General features: G+C 34.7%; 4 protein-coding genes across 4 annotated transcripts; 1 reads left to right on the top strand and 3 right to left on the bottom strand.

The window, feature by feature from the left end:
- Nucleotides 1-1,807: 1,807 nt before the first annotated feature.
- Nucleotides 1,808-2,980, top strand: LOC112081580 (putative nuclease HARBI1). The gene has a single exon (XM_024148344.1). The coding sequence runs from the start codon at nucleotides 1,922-1,924 to the stop codon at nucleotides 2,978-2,980; it is 1,059 nt and encodes a 352-aa protein (XP_024004112.1). The 5' UTR covers nucleotides 1,808-1,921.
- An 858-nt stretch (nucleotides 2,981-3,838) lies between these two features.
- Nucleotides 3,839-6,062, bottom strand: LOC18027460. The gene is made up of 9 exons (XM_006410320.2): nucleotides 5,913-6,062; nucleotides 5,507-5,618; nucleotides 5,226-5,353; nucleotides 4,976-5,115; nucleotides 4,783-4,851; nucleotides 4,515-4,653; nucleotides 4,321-4,383; nucleotides 4,185-4,228; nucleotides 3,839-4,074 (listed from the first exon to the last, which is right to left on the bottom strand). Exons 1-9 carry the CDS (start codon nucleotides 5,968-5,970, stop codon nucleotides 3,988-3,990), a joined length of 840 nt encoding a protein of 279 aa, XP_006410383.1. The 5' UTR covers nucleotides 5,971-6,062; the 3' UTR covers nucleotides 3,839-3,987.
- Nucleotides 6,063-7,984: 1,922 nt separating this feature from the next.
- LOC18027461 (mitogen-activated protein kinase kinase kinase 17) lies at nucleotides 7,985-9,309 on the bottom strand. Its single transcript, XM_006410321.2, has one exon. It carries the CDS (start codon nucleotides 9,216-9,218, stop codon nucleotides 8,121-8,123), a length of 1,098 nt encoding a protein of 365 aa, XP_006410384.1. The 5' UTR covers nucleotides 9,219-9,309; the 3' UTR covers nucleotides 7,985-8,120.
- A 6,208-nt stretch (nucleotides 9,310-15,517) lies between these two features.
- LOC18027462 (protein usf) lies at nucleotides 15,518-17,557 on the bottom strand. The gene is made up of 5 exons (XM_006410322.2): nucleotides 17,333-17,557; nucleotides 16,495-16,637; nucleotides 16,282-16,411; nucleotides 16,008-16,199; nucleotides 15,518-15,917 (listed from the first exon to the last, which is right to left on the bottom strand). Exons 1-5 carry the CDS (start codon nucleotides 17,495-17,497, stop codon nucleotides 15,711-15,713), a joined length of 837 nt encoding a protein of 278 aa, XP_006410385.1. The 5' UTR covers nucleotides 17,498-17,557; the 3' UTR covers nucleotides 15,518-15,710.
- Between the last annotated feature and the right edge of the window lie 2,352 nt (nucleotides 17,558-19,909).

The following is a 19,909-nucleotide window of genomic DNA, read 5'->3' on the forward strand; positions in this document are numbered from 1 at the left end:
AGATATATGTGTAATATTTATAACAATATATGCAACTGTACTCAGTTATCTAAGAGCATCAACAATGGTGGGTCTTAGCCCAAAAAACAAGGATGCTTAGGCCAAAAAGAAAATGAAAATTGAAAAAAAGAAGAAGTATCGACACTTAAATGAGACCCAGAAGCATCGCTACTTGGGTGTACGTGGCATCTTTTCAATGGACAGAAAAAAAGAAGAAAACTTGGGGTAAAGAAAACAATCTCATTTTTTTGGACTTCTGGATTTCTCCGAAAAAAAAACCCGACGATTCTCTCCACCGGCTCATCGACGAAGATGTCTTCTCCGATCGTCATCGAGATTTCACCGGTCAGCCGAACTCGTCTCATCTTCTCCGACCAGGTATGTGTGATTATCATCGATTTCTGTATAAAATTTTGGTTGGTTTGATTGAATCGATTAAGTTGAGTTGAATACTCTGCATGCGTTTTGATTGAGTTGATTTAGGGTTTATTATTTGATGCGGTTTGGTGATTTGTGTTGGGTTTTGTGTTTTCAGAGTTTGAATCAAAGGCTTGAGTAGTTTAGTTTAGGGCTGGGTTCTGTTCTGATGAATGATATGTGTTCAATCATGGGTAATGAACTGTGTTTAATAATGAATTGTGTTTGAAACTGTATCATAATTACTGAAGAGTCTTTATGTGATTTCGGATTTGTTATATGTGGATTCCGATTATCTCTTGCTTACACATTTCCTTCTAGTTGGTCATATACGGACGTGTGGGGGATCGGTTGTGTTATTCTTTGTTTGGTTGTTCATTAGATTGTTTAGATTGGTATTGGTTATTTGTTTGATAATTTGCTATGGGTTTTTCTTTCTTTGTCATTCTTTGTGGATCAGTTAACTTCAACCGATATATACATAGACTGAATGCATATATGTGTGTAGGGTAATAAATGCATATGTGTGTAGAATTTGAGTGTAGTTGTAATTGTTCATTGATGGTTTAAAGCTGGTTGTGGTAATTATTTATGGTAGATAAATGTCTAGTCGATAGTATTTATGTGTTTAATGTGTCTAGTAGATAAGTGTAGTTGTATGTGTTTAATGAACTGAGTTGGTAATTGTGTGAGCTGAATTGTGTGTCTTGGTGTATTTGATATTTATGTGTTTAAGTCTTTCAGTCTATGGGCTTAACATAGGTTTTTTTTCTCTTTGCAACATGTGAGCTTCGTTTGGCATATGGGAGGTTCCCATAGCACGGCTGAGAGGTTCGTTTGGCAACCAGAATCATTGAGTCTTGGCATTACAAAAAAAAGGTATGGCATCTGCTTTCTTTGATATTTTTAAACGCTATGTTAGGTTGGAAGTATAAAGAACATTTCATTGATGGTAACTAAACTATAAAACTTAAAAAAGACTTCATTGATTGAATGACAACTTAAAACTTAAAAAACTTAAAGATTTCATTACTCAACTGAAGTTAAAGCTTTAGATTTAGTTAGATATCGAGGTTCATTGAAGTTAAAGCTTTAGTTGAAGGTTTAGTAGATATATGTCTACTCAACTGAGTTTAATACAACTTAAACTCAACTCCTCTTTAAATTGTGATCTCCAAAATCTCCAACGGTGCTCTTTTTAAACCCCTTTTATCAAACGTTTCATGAATCAAGTTATCAAAATTTTGATGAATCTAGTTATCAAAATTATGATCTTTCACGTTATCAAACACTTGATCAACGGTTTGATCAAAAATTTAATGATTACTTTGATCAAACTTTTGATAATTTGTGTATTGATTACCAAAAAAATATGGAGGCAAGGCAGTCAAAAAAAAGACGGGCTTACATTGAAAGAGATCGGGAGTCAGGCCATACACGGTTATGGAATTACTTCAGTGAGAATACAACGTATCCATCTCATTTGTTCAGACGTCGTTTTCGAATGAATAAGCCATTATTCATGAAAATTGTTGATCACCTATCCAACGAATTTTCATTCTTCCGACAAAAAAAAGATGCTGCTGGAAGACCTGGTCTCTCGGGACTTCAGAAATGTACAGCAGCAATTCGTCTCTTAGCTTACGGTACTGCAGCTGATGCAGTAGACGAATACCTCCGGCTTGGTGATTCTACGGCTCGGTCATGTTTGGAACATTTTGTTGAAGGAATAATATATTTGTTTGGTGAAGAATACTTAAGGAGACCCACACCAGAGGATCTCCGAAGACTACTTTATTTTGGAGAAAACCGCGGATTTCCCGGAATGATAGGAAGCATCGATTGTATGCATTGGGAGTGGAAGAATTGTCCCACCGCTTGGAAAGGGCAATATACACGTGGTGCTGGGAAACCCACAATCGTTTTGGAGGCGGTAGCTTCATATGATCTTTGGATATGGCACACATTTTTTGGTCCCCCAGGTACCTTAAATGATATAAATGTTCTTGATCGTTCACCCGTGTTTGATGATATCGTACAAGGTAAAGCTCCGAAAGTGAATTTTTCTGTCAACGGAAGGGATTACAATTTGGCTTATTATCTCACTGATGGTATTTACCCAAATTGGGCTACGTTTATCAAATCTATACCACTTCCGGAGGGGCCAAAAGCTTGTAAATTTGCTAAATATCAAGAAGCTACCCGAAAAGATGTCGAGCGTGCTTTCGGAGTCTTACAAGCTCGGTTTGCAATTATTAAAAACCCAGCTCTTTTTTGGGATAAAGCAAAAATCGGAAATATTATGAGAGCATGTATCATTCTCCACAACATGATAGTAGAAGACGAACGAGTTGAAAAAACTCAATACGATCTTTCAGATTTCCAACACGGAGATGGCCACGGTAGTTCACATGTGAGTCAGAACTATTCAACAGATATGCCTTCAAATATTGCTGATATGATGGGCACTCGGAAGAAAATTAAAGATAAACAAGTACATCAACAATTGCAAGCTGATTTGGTTGAACACATTTGGCAAAAGTTTGGAGATGAAGAAGATTAAAATTGATCGTTTATATGTTTATATGTTTAAAATGTATTAAAATCTATGTTTAAATTTTATTTTTCTATATGTAATATATTGTTATAATTTATGTTCTATTTAAATAAATAAATTTCTTTAAAAATTAATAAATTATAATTTTTTTTTTATTAAGCATCCCATTAGGAGTACTCCAATAGAAGCAACAAAATTCTCTTCTTTTTAATACAGATACTTAACTTAACTTTAATAATATTTAATTGCTAAGCATCTCAAAATGGGTTGCTCCATTGCTGATGCCCTAAGATTTATGCTAACGTCATATGCATCACATTTAGAAAATATTAAGTATATAATTATTATTGTTATACATGTGTTGTTAGTTGTTTTTTTTTTCATTAACATTTAAACCTTTTTCTTCTCTTACAGTCAATTTGCTTGTAGTCTGTTGCCAAGCCAAAAACCAACCAACTAGCCGAACAGGGATAAAGACTCCATCAGCAATCGAATTTTTTTTTTTTTTTTGGCTCAACATTTTGATAGAAATCAGAATATGTTGCCTGTTGGCTGTTGCTCTTTAGTCTAGAATCGACATATCATCATCCCGACAAGTATAAAACGAAGAAAAGGATTTAACGTTGTTGCCTTCACATCTTATAAGCTAATCTTATATTGGTTAAATTACGAGTATATCTCGAATTCAATGTCTAGATAATTCAAGCCATTGAATTTTCACGTTGACTCTAATGCTGAAAGCTAGAGCTCGTCTCCAAAGCTACGAGGCTCACTAAAAAGCTCAACCAAAACGTAATATTGTCTATTTCCGCCCTCTAAGCGCCTCATCGACTAACTTTCTCTCCCTTAAATGCAAAAACCATTTTGTCTGTTCTAACTGCAGATATAGTTTTTGTAACCAAGAATCTTACTTCAACAAGTTTTGTTGTATCAAAAGTAATAAAGACAACTTTGTTGATAATGCACTGCAACCAAATCTTTACATGTTAAGTTGAAATGTTTTGGGATATGTCTCACATGATGTCAGTACCCACGGGATCCACAGAGAAATGAAGAACTACTGATCTTTCGATAAACGGCTCAAATTGTGACCTCCACATCTGAAAGAAAAGAGTTTCGATTCAATCTAACTTATATTTCATATAATGAGAAAAATTGAAGAGTAGTAATAGTGTTAAGTTACAAGGTTCCAGTAAAGAAAAGACCTTACATCTTTATACTCTCTGCCATCAACGAAAATCTCCATGGCATCAACTGCAGGATTTTCCATAAGCAAAGAGTGAGAGGAGAATGCAAGAAGAAAGCAGAGGAATGCAAACTGTTTGGAAACTAGGAAAAATGATTACAGGAACGGAATCGAACTACTGCTGCATGTGTGAATTCCTTACTGCTATCATTAAAGTTTGAACCTGGAAATCAGAAAAAATTAAAGCGAAAAGATTAGATCAATTTGAGTGTGGCTATAAATGGATCAGATGAATGTCAGAAATATAGTTCCAAATGCAAAAAAAAAAAAAAATCTCCTTTTCTTCATAGACACCTTGTGTGGACTGAACAATTAATGATGGAAGAGATGAAGTTAGCTGTGCAAAAGAATCCATTGCATCTTTAGTGTTCTTGCCAGAAGCGTTCTTATCAAAAGTAACCAGAAGAACAAACTCTTGGCCATAGTTGTACTCCTACCACGGGAAGAAACTCGGTCTGTTTACATGTTTTGAAACTAGAAAGTAGTAACCCTTTGGCTCTAAAGCTATAGAGCCAAATTTGTGAAAGAAAAGATTTTTGAATATGAAATGAGTTGATGATACCTCGCCCTTTCGAAATATTGAAAGGATATCATCTTCAACCTCTGATTCATAGTCTACATTAACTAGCCCCTGGTACATCAAAACCCGAGAGCAACAAGAACGAAACATCTAAATAGAGAAAAACAAGAACAAGAAGAAGAAGACGAGAAGACAGAGCTAATGAGAGGAATGGCGTTTACATGCAAGGGCATACATGGCAGAATGGTGTTACATGTTCACCGAGAATTTTCAAGAAGAAAGGGTTCTCATAGAACTTGTCAAGGTCTTCCTTCCTCTGGAATCGCATGAAGAGAGCGTGCGTGTAATCTTCATTGTTTCTATCATCGATGCTACCTGTGAGATTAAATCGAATCGAAAAGAGACTTGTTTCTTATAAACACAAAAGGACATTATTATCTATCTAGATTCAAAGAAAAAAAGTCACCTAAGTCCACGAGCCTCACCTACAGATATAGCGACAATGCCTCTCATTTGATATTGAGAAGTGTAAAGATAATCGAGCATATCTTTTTCTTCCTCAGCAGATAAATCCACTTTCGCTTTGAGTAAACACAAATGCTCCACTACTTTCCTGTGGAACATATTTGATACATATAAAGGTGCAGACTTTGAGAGTGTCTAATAATCCTAACCTACATGCGAAAGTTGGAAACTTTTTCAAGAACCTCAGTTACAAACACACAAACATACATAAGGAGCTAAAATTAGAAGAAAAAAATTGAACCTTGTCTTCTTCGAATTGGAATTGGCAATTTGATCATCAGAAGCGCAAAATGCTACTCTTGGGTTTTTTGTTCGGGATTGATGCGGAAATACATCTCCATTAGACCCGAATCCTGTCAATTGCAAGAAGGAAAATCGATTGAGCAATTAACATATACTGAAATTCCAAACTAAATGTGGACAATCTCCAGATATCCCACACATTATCCGCACTAAATCTTCGAATACCAATCGATTCTCCAGAAATTAGGTCACCGGAAAACAAATTCGGCTCAAGTTACACAGAGTATATGACGAGCCCGGAGAAAATTTAGCCGAAATTAACAGACCCGCGACAGAAATCAAGTCGATTATTCGTGAGAAAGATGGAGAGTCGACAAACCCAGAATGAAAAACCGAAACTTTACCTCTGGTGAAAACTGGGTGAGTGAAACGTGGGTAAACAAAAGCTTGATGGATCATCATCGAGTTTCGCAGACGAAGTCTTGCATGGTTTGCTCTTTATCACTTCTCAATAGAGATTTAAGAAGCGAATGAGATTTTTGAGTTTTTGTGGTAGTTATGGTTTTGTAATTCAACATGCCATTTAAAATCTTTTTGCGCCACAAAATTCGTTATTCTACTTATTTATTTATCGATATTTATTCAATTCTCAAAAAAATTTCCCTAACATTTGGACTTAGATTTACTTTTTTTGTTTTTTTGCATGGAAGAAAATATTAAAATTAGAGGTGATAATTTGATGATATAAAGGCTCTAAATATAAATGTTATATAAGGTTAGCTCTTCTTACATATCCGGTTTCAGTTGGATTGCAAAACTTCATTGGATATCTATTTTTCCAAGGCTCAGCTTTGGGATTATTTCTGAGCTCCAATGGCCAATCTTTGAGATCTATGGTCTCCAGCTTAACATTAAAAATATAGAATTGTGCTTGGGAATTGTATATTTTGCCAATTAAAATATGGGTTTATAACCCCCAAATGTTTTAGTCACGGCGAATTTGCAGGTTCTCAATTCATTAATCAAATCAAATGGAACCACAAAAAGAGTTAAAGAAAGAGTCTTCCATGACATTCATTGTCAAAGTGTTTTCTTTAACTCAATTTCTTTCTCTTTTACTTCTTGACTCGAAGGAGCAACGTAGCCAATGATTCGCTAGCGAAATCAGCCTTGTCATCTGTAAGACTGTAACCAAATCCTCCATGTTTACAGAGTGAACTCTTTTCTTTCAATGAAATTTCAGTTTGAACAGACAAAACTTACAATTGCTTGTCAATTAAACTATGTGGTGGCGGCCATGATTAAAATCATACCAATCTGATCAATATCATAAAAAAAAAAACTGATTTATACATTTCTGAATCCTCAAAATAAATCTACAAGATGGATACAAAAATCAGACTAGACGCGTATAGATGAGTTATATTTACCCATACATTTCCGGAAAATATAAAGTGGCGTCTATACACCAGAGCATATTAGTTAGCCGAATCAATTAGAAAAAAAGAAAGAAAGAAAAAAGAATGAAGAATGCTCACCGTCTTTGAAGTTAAGCATTCGTGTGGTAAGTGCCCATACTATTAATGGTTATGGCTTTATACAAAACGAGTCAAAACCATAAAAACAAAAGATTCGTTATTCACCTTCTAAGATAAAAAGATAACTCTCCAAACATGAACTTACCTTGCAAGCAAAGTATTCTTATCTTCATCTATTTATCTCCCATTACTTAACCTTATCCTCACTGAGATTGTTGTTGTAATAATGTTTTCTACTTTTCAATGATCGTAAGCTTCAAGAATGAAACTTGAGACAAGCTTACTATTGGTGCGTTAAAATTCGCCATGCATAATTTTTTTTTGAGAAAGAAAAAAAAAATGCATGTCAAACTTCTTTAATGATCCAATTCTAGAAGATAATAGATGATTTTGTGACTTTTGTCAACGATATAAATATTAAACAAGGGGAAGCAAAGACATGATGAATCATCACATTGGCCTAACGAAGCTTACCAAATCGCACAAATGAATACATAAGGATAATTTTTTAAGATTCGAAAGGAATCTTTAGGTTTTGTCAAAAACTTAAAAGTGACCAACCAACAAACCAATTCGGCCGATTTGGCACCTTTCTTCTTTACTTCACTTCTCACTTTCCCCTACGAGTTTTAAAATTTTTAAAATAATTGATTTGGATATGTATATATGCCCTATTTTCTACTATATTGTTATCATATCACCCATAATTGCTCTCAATAATATGCCATTTAATTATTATTATTTCCAAGACTAAGATTGAGTCATTGAGTAGTAGTCATCAAATAGAAACAGTTATGTAACGTGGGATAACAAGATTTTGATGTAATAGTTCAACATTTTTTCTCTTTTGCAGGCCAACAAACCTTGAAACTCTATAGAAATCAACATTTTTGCAAACATATATAAAAAATTGGATTTGGTGAAAAAAAAATCGTGATTTTAATTAATGTACATGTAACCAATCGAAGATTCGGAGACTAACAAAGCTACATTGATCTCCCTAAATTGAAGATCTTCACTAATTTTAATCCCTATACTTTCTATAATTCACCCAATTGACCCCCAAAATCAATTTTAAATATTCCCCAATACATTCTTGCTCATGGACCCACTAATCATTGTTCCTTCACAACTCACCCTCACCATAATCCAATCTCCACCTTCCATATCCCATCTGGGCCCATCCAACACACCAACACATCTCAGCCGTCCGATCTTCTCCGAATAACAAGCCCACAATTTTAAACGGTCTAGATCTCTCGAATCCTCCTGTAATTCCTCTGTTTCTTCTTCTTCCTCCTCCACCGATCTCCAAAACGTTTGATCTGTCACACTTGTCGGTGAGCATGAAACCCAACCGGAAACCAAAACCGGTTCAATGTCCGGTTTAGTTACCAAAAACGGATGGTTTAGGAGTTGTGTTGCCGTCCATCTCTCATTTGCTTCTCTCTTCAAACACTTCTCCAAGAAATCCTTTGCTTCTTTCGTAAGCAAACGTGGCAGCTCCGGAGTCTCACCGGAATACCCGACCCGATAAAGAACCGAAACCGGATCCTCCCTCATATTCGCCTCCGTCCACGGCGGAGACCCCGTAGCCATCTCAATCACCGTACACCCAACCGCCCATATATCACTCTCCTTCCCCTGTTTTTCTCCACGCGCCACCTCCGGAGCCATAAACGCCGGCGTTCCCATCACCGGCGACTCAACTTCCGGGTCAACCCGTTTCGCACACCCGAAATCCGCAATCTTGGCCACACCTTTATCCGCAACGACCACGTTACTCCCCTTTACGTCGCAATGCGCGATCCCTTTCGAGTGAATATACTCCAATCCTCGAAGTATCTGGCGCGTGTACTTCACGACCTGAGCTTCGTCGAGTCGGCCTCCGTTTTTCGCCGCCGCGTCGGTCAACTTTCCGTACGGTGCGTACTCCATCAAAAGGTTATGCGTAACGACGCCGTTTGACTCTGTTTTGGTTTCCGATCCTCTGTATCCGATCACGTACGGTGAATTCAGCGACGAGATGATCGTGGCTTCTCTTTGCAAGAACTCTGATCGGTGAAGCTCGGCGGATTTAACGGCGAGGATTTCGTTTGAATTGTGACACGTGGCGGCGTAGACGGTGGCCGTGGAGCCTCGGCCTAGGATTCTTCCTCTAGTCCATTCCATTTTGGAGAAGACTAGAGAGAAACTTATATTAAAAAAAAATGTTTTTTTTTTGTTGTGTGTCTTGTTTTGCTTTTTTACACTCTCTTATTCAACAGAAGGTTTATATAAGGGGCAACGAACTTTTTTTTTTTGTTTGGTGGATTAGATAGTGTATACTTTTGGTAACATCGAGTTTATCTACCAACGCTAAAATTTTAAACTATGATGAATATAATAACGTAGATATGTTATTGTGTGTACACGTGGATTTCTCTCTGAAGTTGATAACCAAATGAAAACCCTTTTGATTTTGATTTGAAATGTGTAGAATATGTGAAGTTTGAAGAGTACAAAAAATAGGGTTTTAGGAAACGTGAGTGAAATATCAACTGGCGTGTGACGTGGCAGTGGAACATATCTAACGCAACGCACAAGTTCGTTGAGTCTGGTGACGTGGCTTTTCTTTGGTTTTTTGGCGAGTCTGTACTCTTTGGACTACAGTCTCTAGAAACGATGACGTGTCGAGCTATGTATGGTCAAAGAAACTTTTTAGTTTCTGCTTCCGACCGTAGTTCCGTATATCTCTCGAGCTACGTGTCCACAAGCTTTAGATGCTACGTGGTGTTTACAATTGGCCTAATGTTTGTTTTGTTTTGTGTAATGGAAGAAACAATTATTATAAATATTAATTTGATTTGTGGTTTCTTATGAGTTTGGTATAAGAAAAGAAAAATTAGTGGAGAGGAGAAGTTGGGCACTTTGGTAGATTTTGATCGATCATCTGCACACTTGGAGCTTTGTCGTTACACTTCGTGATCGTCTATATATTTTTACTTTCTTTAGATTTTTCTCCAGATATTTTTTGGTCTCATTCGTATCATTCTTATCTTATTTTATAAAATATATACAGACTTATCTAACAGCGTTTTTGATCTGTTTGTTTTGGTCTATTATCTTGTTAACTTATTGATATTTTGACAGTTATTATTTTGTTTTTTTCATCGCATTTTTTTTACAACATTTCATAGCAAAACATAACTGGGATTTCAGTATGTTTTAAAACTTCATGCCTAAGTACAAACAGACAAACAGACGCAACATGCATTATCATTTAGGATCTCTATATATATAAACAAGTATTTTTTCCTTTGAAAAATATCATAGTTGCTAGTTGTGTGCCAAGTATTAATGGGATATCCATTTTTTCCACCGGAGACCAAGACTATAATAGTCAACTGGTTATCATACAGATAATAGACGTTTGTTAAACAAATATTCTGACAAGAATACCACATTATATGTCGGAACAATAGTATATATTAAGAAGCTTCTTTTCATAGGTTATTGATCGTTTACCCCTTGGAAAGAAAATAAACGAAAGTGAGCGGTGGTTTTAACCACCATTATCGGTTGAGGATTAAGAAATAAATAATCATTTTCAAATATGATTAGGTCTGTTTTATGGTTCTAACTTACAACTTACATTCAAATTAAAGTTAAGTTCACATATAGAACCACGACTAATTAGGCTAATGATGGTTTTTCTTTACTCGCCTTTCTTTCGTTCGTTGCACTCCATCCAAACTGCTATTTCATTATCAGTTTACGACTCATTTTTTTTTTGAAAAAAACATTTAATGACTTAAATTGCAATATGTCGTCTCATCTAAAGTCTACCTGAATTTCGGAATATATCAACATGGTATTGAATATGACAACTTCATCGTGTAAAATGAATTTTTTGTTATATTTTCATGACATTTTGTCTCTAATATTAAACGGATTTTGGTGAAAACCGGATTTCAAATTCAAAACCTCAACAAGAGATCGACGAAAATCATAGATTACAGGATGTCATGATAAAAAATTCCACAAATGTCTCTTAGCAATTTTAGTTAGTGCCTATGAAATTTTAAACTTTGGCCAATTAATGTTAATATGGAATCGGTAACCAAAGTAGGTTATACGATCTTTCTTTATTTCTTGAATTTGAATTCGATATAAGCTAAACGTCCAGAATAAAGTCATGTGATTATGTAAGCCACGCGGAATGTTTTGCACATAGTGAATTATTCAAACCCGGACTGTAACGAGTTTATATACGTCCTTCCGCTTCTACCCGGTAAGGCGGTAACCCGGGCATGTATCAACTGGTCGTAAACAACTTGAATATATATTGTTACACATATGCTCTGTTTTTCATAACTGTTTTATAGGTTAATTATTCAAATGTTTAATCGTGACTTTTTGCTTTTATATTTTTAGTTTTCGAATAAGTAAATATAATTTCCGTGTTCTTTGCTAAGTTTTCAAGTACGTTCGTATGGTTCCAGACTTCCAGGTTAGTTTTCATTCGAAGATTTTTTTTTCTGTAACACTAATGAATGAAATATGGTGCTTTTAATGTACAAAATGGTAAGACATATTATGAATACAAAAACATATAAGCACGGAGGAAATGTGTAAAACTAATGCATATATGTAAAGTTAAGATTGTATGTAAACACATGACATGAAAACAAGGAAGAATGTAAAAGGGCAAGAACGCCTACTTCAAGCAACAACCTACTCAATTTTAATAGTATCCATCTCACTAGAAAGCTATACAAAAAAAGAAAAGGAAACAAAAAGTTAATAAACGAAATAATATTTCAGAAAATAAAAGTAAGTACTTATGCCCACAACTTTTGGTGGTTAACGCCATAAACCATACATACAAGTATATATACAACACTGAATTTACGATTTAGGAGACTATTATCTTAAACATGGGATAGAAAATTTAAAAACATTTTTAAAATTTGATTAGTTCTGTAATCTATGAATGAAATCGAGAAAATCGATTTTTCTTTTTTATGATTCACCAAGCAAGATATTTGTTTCGAAATTTGTCTCAACCATACAAATAAATTTATTAAGAAAAATATATAATGCGTGAGAAAAGCAAAATAGACCTCTTTCGTTGCTTCAAAATAGAAACTCTAGATATTAAGAGTAAGACATAAGGAACTCATATTCCCTGCTCTCTTTTCTAGAAAAAGCAAATTTATTTCAGATTAGAAAATTAGGATCGGATAGTGAATCAATTTCATATGGTCCATATATTTCATTTTATTTTAAATTTATTATTTGAAATTAATATTTATGTAACTGGTAAACTTTAATACTGAAAATATATATCTGATTATCTGCAGACGATTTGCTTACATTACACACTAGTCATCGATGGTACTCAAAACCCGTGCCAATACTTTACTCATTTTTTAATCCGCAGAATAAGACACCCAGCCAATGAGAGTCCAAAACAATTATCTCCAATGATTAGAAAAATCATTATTACCACAATATTCCCTAGGTGTCAATGTAGATATCGTTTAAATTTTTTTTTCAACGTTAATTAAAGAACAAAGTAAATACTCCTATAATATTAGGTCTGTACAAAAACAAAAATTTATTGGAATTATGTTTTACAATGTATGCTCTTTACTAGTTTTAGTTAGGAGTAACATAAATACTACTAGGAAAATTTATCAGGATAAGCATCCCACATTCCCACGCTCTACATTACCGCATTTCTCAAATGAGAATTTGATATATATCGAACATCCCTTTTCAAAGGAGAGTTTCTACCTTTTTATGGGTTTAAATGTTTATCATGGCGTCCCTCTACCCGATGTCGAGAGGTTATCGCTGTATCAGGTCGATGCTTCCTGGATAAGTAACGGCCTGGTCAGTGGGCTCAGATGGAGTCTAAAGAATGAGAGGGGTGGTGAGATCTTTGGCCTACAGGACTGCCGTAGAAGCCTATCGGCCCTTCATGCTGAATTGGAGAGTCTGTTATGGGCTATGTCTTGTGTGATAGAGAGACAAATCTTATCCGTTCACTTTCAGACCGATTGTTCGGATTTGGTAAGCATGTATGAATCTCCATCGAATTGGCCATCTTTTTCATCAGAGCTGGAAGCCCTTCGTATTCTTCGGAAAAGCTTTTTGAATTTCAATCTATCACATATCCCCAGAAGTTCAAATGTCCGAGCAGATAGTCTTGCAAAATGAGCTCGAGTAAGAGACGATATTTTCTCCCAAATCATTCATAACGAACCAACTGAAGATGGTTTTCGGACCAATTCCTTAATGGGCCAAATGTGATGTAACAATTGGGTTGTGGAAAAAAAAAATGTTCATCATGGCGCGTCTAGCAAAACAAAAAATGTTCATCATGGTCAACTATTTTCCTAGCTCCAGTCGGTGTTTGATCAATGAATCTAATAGTCCAATTTTCAACATATTTTTCTTACCTTTTTGTTGCCTATGGTTTTTTATTGGGTTCTCACTTGCTTTTGACCGTGGAGTTCCTTTAGCTCATGCACGTTTTATGGGTTTCTACTAAATATACTAGCTCACATAACGCAATTTTGTCGGTTGATTTGATAATATCGTATCATATGTCGGCATGCGATAGAAAAGATATTTGGGCAAACGTTAGTGACGTATATGATATACGGTATTTCTTATGCGGTGAGAAATTAATTGTGAATAAAGCTTGTGAGTGTTTCGCGCTTCAAATGTTTGGTTTGAAGTCATTAGCCGACATTACACTTCAATAGAAAAATCAGAACAATATCTAAATTGTTTATCAGCGAAACGTGTTTACTATTTATACGTTTTCTAATATAGTTTTGATTAGTTAATATTTAGGTTCTGATTGGTAGAAATACTGCAAGCTGGTGGCATGAAGAGCTGATGAATATGAAGAATCTCATACAAATATTAAAATATAGTGTGACTGGATAAGTTTTGTAAAATAGCAGATTATGATTTATCCATACATATAAACTTAAATAAGTGGTCAAACATTCATGTATACCCAACTCACCCTATTATTGATTATAAGATTTTTCTATATGTTCACAGCCAATATTTAATTTATTACATGACTTAATTTAATCAGATCCAAAATATCTATATTCAACTGTATAACTAACTGCACTATAATTTTTTCAAATCAATGTGACATATATTAAAATTTAAGGGTTTTGTGAATCCTAATCATACATGTAATCATTTCTTATACATTCCAAATCTCTCCTCTATTGTATCCTATCGCGTTCTTTCTCCACTTGTATTATATTTTGATGAACGTTTTAATTAGTCCTTGATGATACAATATATATGGGTTAAAAAATATGTACTAATGTATGATTTATTAACTAATTTGGCATAAAAGAACTCTAACCTTCCACAGTAAAAGTACGATCAATTTGGTTGTTATAGTATTGAACTGTGTAAATTGAAGTTATTTGTGCTGAGAAAAGATGATTTTCTGCATGAGTAAATTATATTAAATGTGAATAAAAAATTGAAAATTGTGTCAACAAAGAAAATGAAAAAGCTAAGTTTTGGCAGCTGTTAATCAAACTAGTTAATGCATGTGTAGGTATAGCAGAGATACAATTTTATTAAGGCTAAGTTTTGGCAGCTGTTAATCAAACTAGTTAATGCATGTGTAGGTATAGCAGAAATACAATTTTATTTGTATTTTTCATCCAAGTACAAATGTAATCTATATTCCAATTACAAAAGTAATTTTATTTAAATTTTACAATCTTTTCATTCAACTTATCAAAATCGTAAGTAAATGCCGATTACTTCCGAGCATAAACAGACCCCTTGAAGCACGAGTAAAGCACTTGAACCGACACCTATAAATTCAAGTGGCCCAAATCAAACGATTTAGACATTCGTATATAAATCACATTAAGAAACGTGTCTCTTAACGAAAATTGCCAACGAAGCCATAAAAATGGTTTTTTTTATTTTTTATGGGCGCTTTGGATACTGAGGAGTTGTTAAAGTCGTAAACATGAAGCTGAACTCGTTGAATATTTATGTTATTAATTAGACCCTATTATTTAACGGATAAGCAGATGTCGGTGTCAGATTTGAGTAACTTTAGCCAATACTACAAACGTTATACAGTACATACATACCTATACAAATACAATGCTATTTGCCGACAAAAATAAAAATACAATGCTGAAACACATGCAAAATTTAATTTCAATATTCTTTGTGTATAGAAATTCCAATCTTTTTTCGTACAATTTTTTTTTTGAATTTATATCCTATCATTTTTGCATTCTTGTTAACTATGATAGAAGTAGCTAAAATTAGTACATATTGTCATATATCTAAATGGATGATTAACTTGTTTAAGAGATTGATTCATAATGATATTCGTCATTATATCCTTAACTTGTTTAAGGAGTGATTCATACACTATCATTTCCTTGTTTCCGGAATTATAATCATACACAAACACATCGATTTCAGTTCGAATTTATAAAACAAAAAAACCTTCCAACATTTCGACACAAAACCACAAGCAAACATACAAACCCCTTTATTTGATTCTCAGATTAACGTCCTAAGAGCAATGTTCCTTATTCAAGATCATTAGACATCACAAAATATTTCGGGACTTACATGAACACTGTCTGACAAAAGGAAGCTTTAAACCAAGTAATGTTTCATCCAAGAATTGAAGCGAGACCAAGCAAGCTCCACCGCAGCTTCGTCTTCATCAGAAAGTCCCATGCTTTTCCTTCTGCTCACTCCTTCCGGGCTCCTGTTCAAGAACGCATGCCCGTTCCCTGAGTAAATATGGACCTCGTGTGGTACTCCTGACGCTTTCAGCTTCTCTTCGAGATTCTTTGCTGCCTGCAAAGATGGTAATAGTCCATGGATTCATGATAGAATCTCATGTAATTTTCCAGACGGATTTGAGATGTAGTGTAATGGTATCTATACCGTGACATCAGAGAAACCGACAAAATTGTCAAGCTCCCCAAAATGAGCCTGAATAGGTGCCTTGGCTTGAGCTGGATCTGCAAGCTCTGAGGAAGGGGTTCCATAGAATCCGACAACAGCATCCACCTCTGGAACCAAAACAGAGCTAGCTATGGCTAGTGCACCTCCCATGCACATTCCAGTCACACCAACCTGTAGCCATATTTATAATTTATTCGTTTTGTTAAAGAAAATTTCATGAAATCTGAAGCATTTGTTGTACAAGTTTTGGCACCTTCTTTGAGCCATTGGCTTTTAGCCAATTAACAGAAGCGTGGATATCTTTGATGGCACCTGGCCAGTCAAGGCCATCCATAAGATGCTGTGCCTCTGCAGTATCAAGACCAACTTTTCCTCGATACAAGCTACAAAAAAAAAAAAATTGCTGTGAGAAGATATATTTTGACAATGGGAATAAGCTAAATCTCGTATTGCAAGATGAACTCACTCGGGTATAAGGGCTTTGAAACCAGGCTCAAGTTGTGAGATTTTAATAGCGTGGTTCTTGATCTCAAAGTCAACACCCCACCATTCTTGAATCACCACGATCCCGGGCGCATCATCTTTACCGACCACATAGGCATCAAATGTCTGACCAAATAGATCACAGAAAGATATATGAAAAAGGGATGAACACTAAATAGTTTTGTTGTCGAAATGAAGGCTATAGAAGACGCATATACAAAGCCAAATTCTTGTACATAATCCTTGTAACTACTAATCTCTGATGCTCAAAAGAAATCTGAGTCTCCATTGCCGAAAGAGTTTCAACCACAGCAGAAGAACAAGGCCGAAAACTTTGACAAGACAACACAACCTAAACAATACTAAACTTACACTGATCATTTGGGAAACAGCTTCAGTACGTATCAGAAACTCAAATCCGAACTTAAATTACAAGTTTTACAGCCAAAATTCGATAAAACTACGAGTTAAACGGAAACTTTCACCACTAGCTAAGATCAAAATCATTATCTCTTACTCCCATCACCAGTTTCTCTACCTCACACACTAGACGACCATGATAGCAGAAACGCTACTGAAACGAGCAAACGATCAATCTTACGCATTCAAATATAAAGAAACGAATAGAATCGATACTTCATACACAGCAGATTCAGAGACTTGGAATTAGAAAACAATGATTTATTCCACTCAACGGGAACAAATAGCTAAACTAACAATTCAACACCAGGAAATACGGTCTATGGATAATCCAAACAGAGCACCACCAAAGGCACTAAGTAGAGAAAAACTCAGGCCAGGGACAGAGAACAGAAGCTTACGGTGTCATCTCTTTTGATCTGGATTTTCTTGAAAGCGGAATCGGCCATTAATCGAACTGATAAGCGAGAAAACGAAGGAATCGAAGATCTAGAGAGCGAACAAGTCTTTCCGATGGAAGAAGAGAAGAATCTGGAAGATGAAGATGACACTAATGCACCCAACATTTCTCGACTCTGATAGTAAATAATCTTTTGCGGCCTACGGGGAAACGAATTTTTCACGGTCAACCCAAGCGAGACTAGACGACGTCGTCTATATAACCATGAATATGGGCCCAGTTTGATTTGATTTACAGGAGCCTTTTTCGCCGCAATTTTCCTTTTTGTCTTAGGCCCAATTTCTTAAAGGTATGTTTGAAGGCCCAATTATCGTTTACACAAATAAATCTATGTTACTACCCGTACATTCTAGATTGGTAAGTAGTCGTAAGCCTGCACCGTATTTCATACGGCTCTGGTCTCTTCTTATTTTTGTTTTTTTTGTTTTTTTTTCGAACTATACGGCTTTGTCTCCTTTCTCCCAATTATTAGCTTAATAAATACTTATATCTTTGTGTGTACTGTGTAACCATGGGTCCATGACCAACCATTTAGATTTCGTTTTTGGATTTTCTTGGTTTCTCGATTCGATGAAAATGACTCGATAATTAAGTCGTCTCTATATGAGGTTCAAATCTACTGCGAGATTGTGTGTGGATGGACGAAAATTTAGTTATATATATATATATATATATATATATATAAAGAAAGAAAATTCAACCAACAATTTTTTGTAAAAAGGATCAACCATAAAGTATTATTCAAAATTTCGAACGGAAGATATGATGTAAATGTAAAATTTGGGGCTAATTTATGTTTTCCTCATGTTAAGTAAATCACTAATGAGTAGACAAATTTAAATTTGTTCAATTTATGTCTTTCGACCATGTCCAAAAACATATATCCTAAAAATAAAATAAAAAGCAATATAGTTAATTTAGACGTTTGACTAAGTGATAATGTGTTAGTGGTATCTATTTGTGAAGGAGTTGCTATATTGATTTAGGTGTGTGATCGATTATCCACAAACATAAAATTATTTAATATTTCTCATTTGAACAGTCCAAATTGTGTCATATCTTATATCCATTAAAAAAATGGTGAATACAGCTACACGTATCCTAGAAAAATTAGTCAGACAGTAAAAAAACAGGATTCTGTTAATGAAAAAAAGAGAGACCTGTACATTGCAAATGCATGATCAAGCCCCAAAATTCTTTTGATCTTTAGAACCAAACTAGCCATAAACTATATAGTAAATAATCTATGAACCAGTTAACTGTATCGCGCCACTGTCTTACACCAACGATTCCAATCTTCTCACAAACATCGCAGATAATACCTAACCTTGGTGAGACGCCTCTGCGTACACATGTATATCTCTCAAATAGAGATCAAGTTAACGTAGTGATGAGATATGGTGATGTGTTTAGAGGTTTGATATATTAAAAAGCCTAAAAAAAACAAAAGGGAAAGGAAGTAGATAGTTCATGCATCTAACGACAAAGCCACTAACCAATTTCAGAAAAATGAGTCTGTCACGTATGTTTTCCATTCCTAAAAAGGCGATGTAAGGAGATAATTAGGCTTCGTTTTAGACAGTTTTATCGATTTTATTACTTCAAATTCTCTATTGAATTCGTTTTTGATATAAGAATGTTAGTTAAGAAACATTACGTGACTTCTCTTTTTTTTTTTTAATGTGCGACGACTACTCATCATTCACCACGAGAACAAACGTGCTAAAAAGACAAAACTCGTCATCTTAAACTGAACCAGACCACAAAAAAATCAACACAAATGGACAAAGATATACACATCATGCAGAAACTGATCAATGGTAATAAGTGGATTGGCCCAATTTCTTTATATATTATCCAAAAAATTTCTTTTATGATCCAATAATCTCTATCAAATTTTAATCTTTCGAGATAATGATTCTTTTACCCATTAATTTCGACAGATCATCAATTCCGGGTCCGAAGGCATATGCTATTTTTGGGCCGAATTACGAGAGTATACGGATTAGATTCTGATATCATGTTAAGTTCCTGAACTTCCAACTCAAAATTTATTGACAATTAATAAATTAGCCCAAATTCTTTATATATTACCCAATGTTTCTTCCAATTTTCGATGTGGGATAGTTCTCACACAATAATCTCTATCAAATCCCAATATACCTTGTCACACAAAATGGTATATTCAAATTTCGATGGTAAATGGTAACACAATAACGGTGTTAATGAGACTTCAATATCAAGAATTGATGCGTTGAAAAAATTTCTTCCATTCTAACTTAACTAAACTTCTGATATGATATAGGAAAATATTTTAACTTTCAGCTGATCTGGTACTTAAGATCAGCCTAGCTAGTATTTAGTAACATACTTAGAGGTTATGTTTTGATTTACGTGCATTTAAACGGTGTCATAATGTGTATATTTAAGCTTCTGCATTATAATTCTTAATATATCAACCAAAATTTGTACAATACGTATACGTCTATAATTTATGAATAAATGATATTGTAGTGTA

Source organism: Eutrema salsugineum, unplaced genomic scaffold (assembly GCF_000478725.1).
Source record: "Eutrema salsugineum unplaced genomic scaffold, Eutsalg1_0 scaffold_10, whole genome shotgun sequence".
Lineage (NCBI taxonomy): Eukaryota > Viridiplantae > Streptophyta > Magnoliopsida > Brassicales > Brassicaceae > Eutrema > Eutrema salsugineum.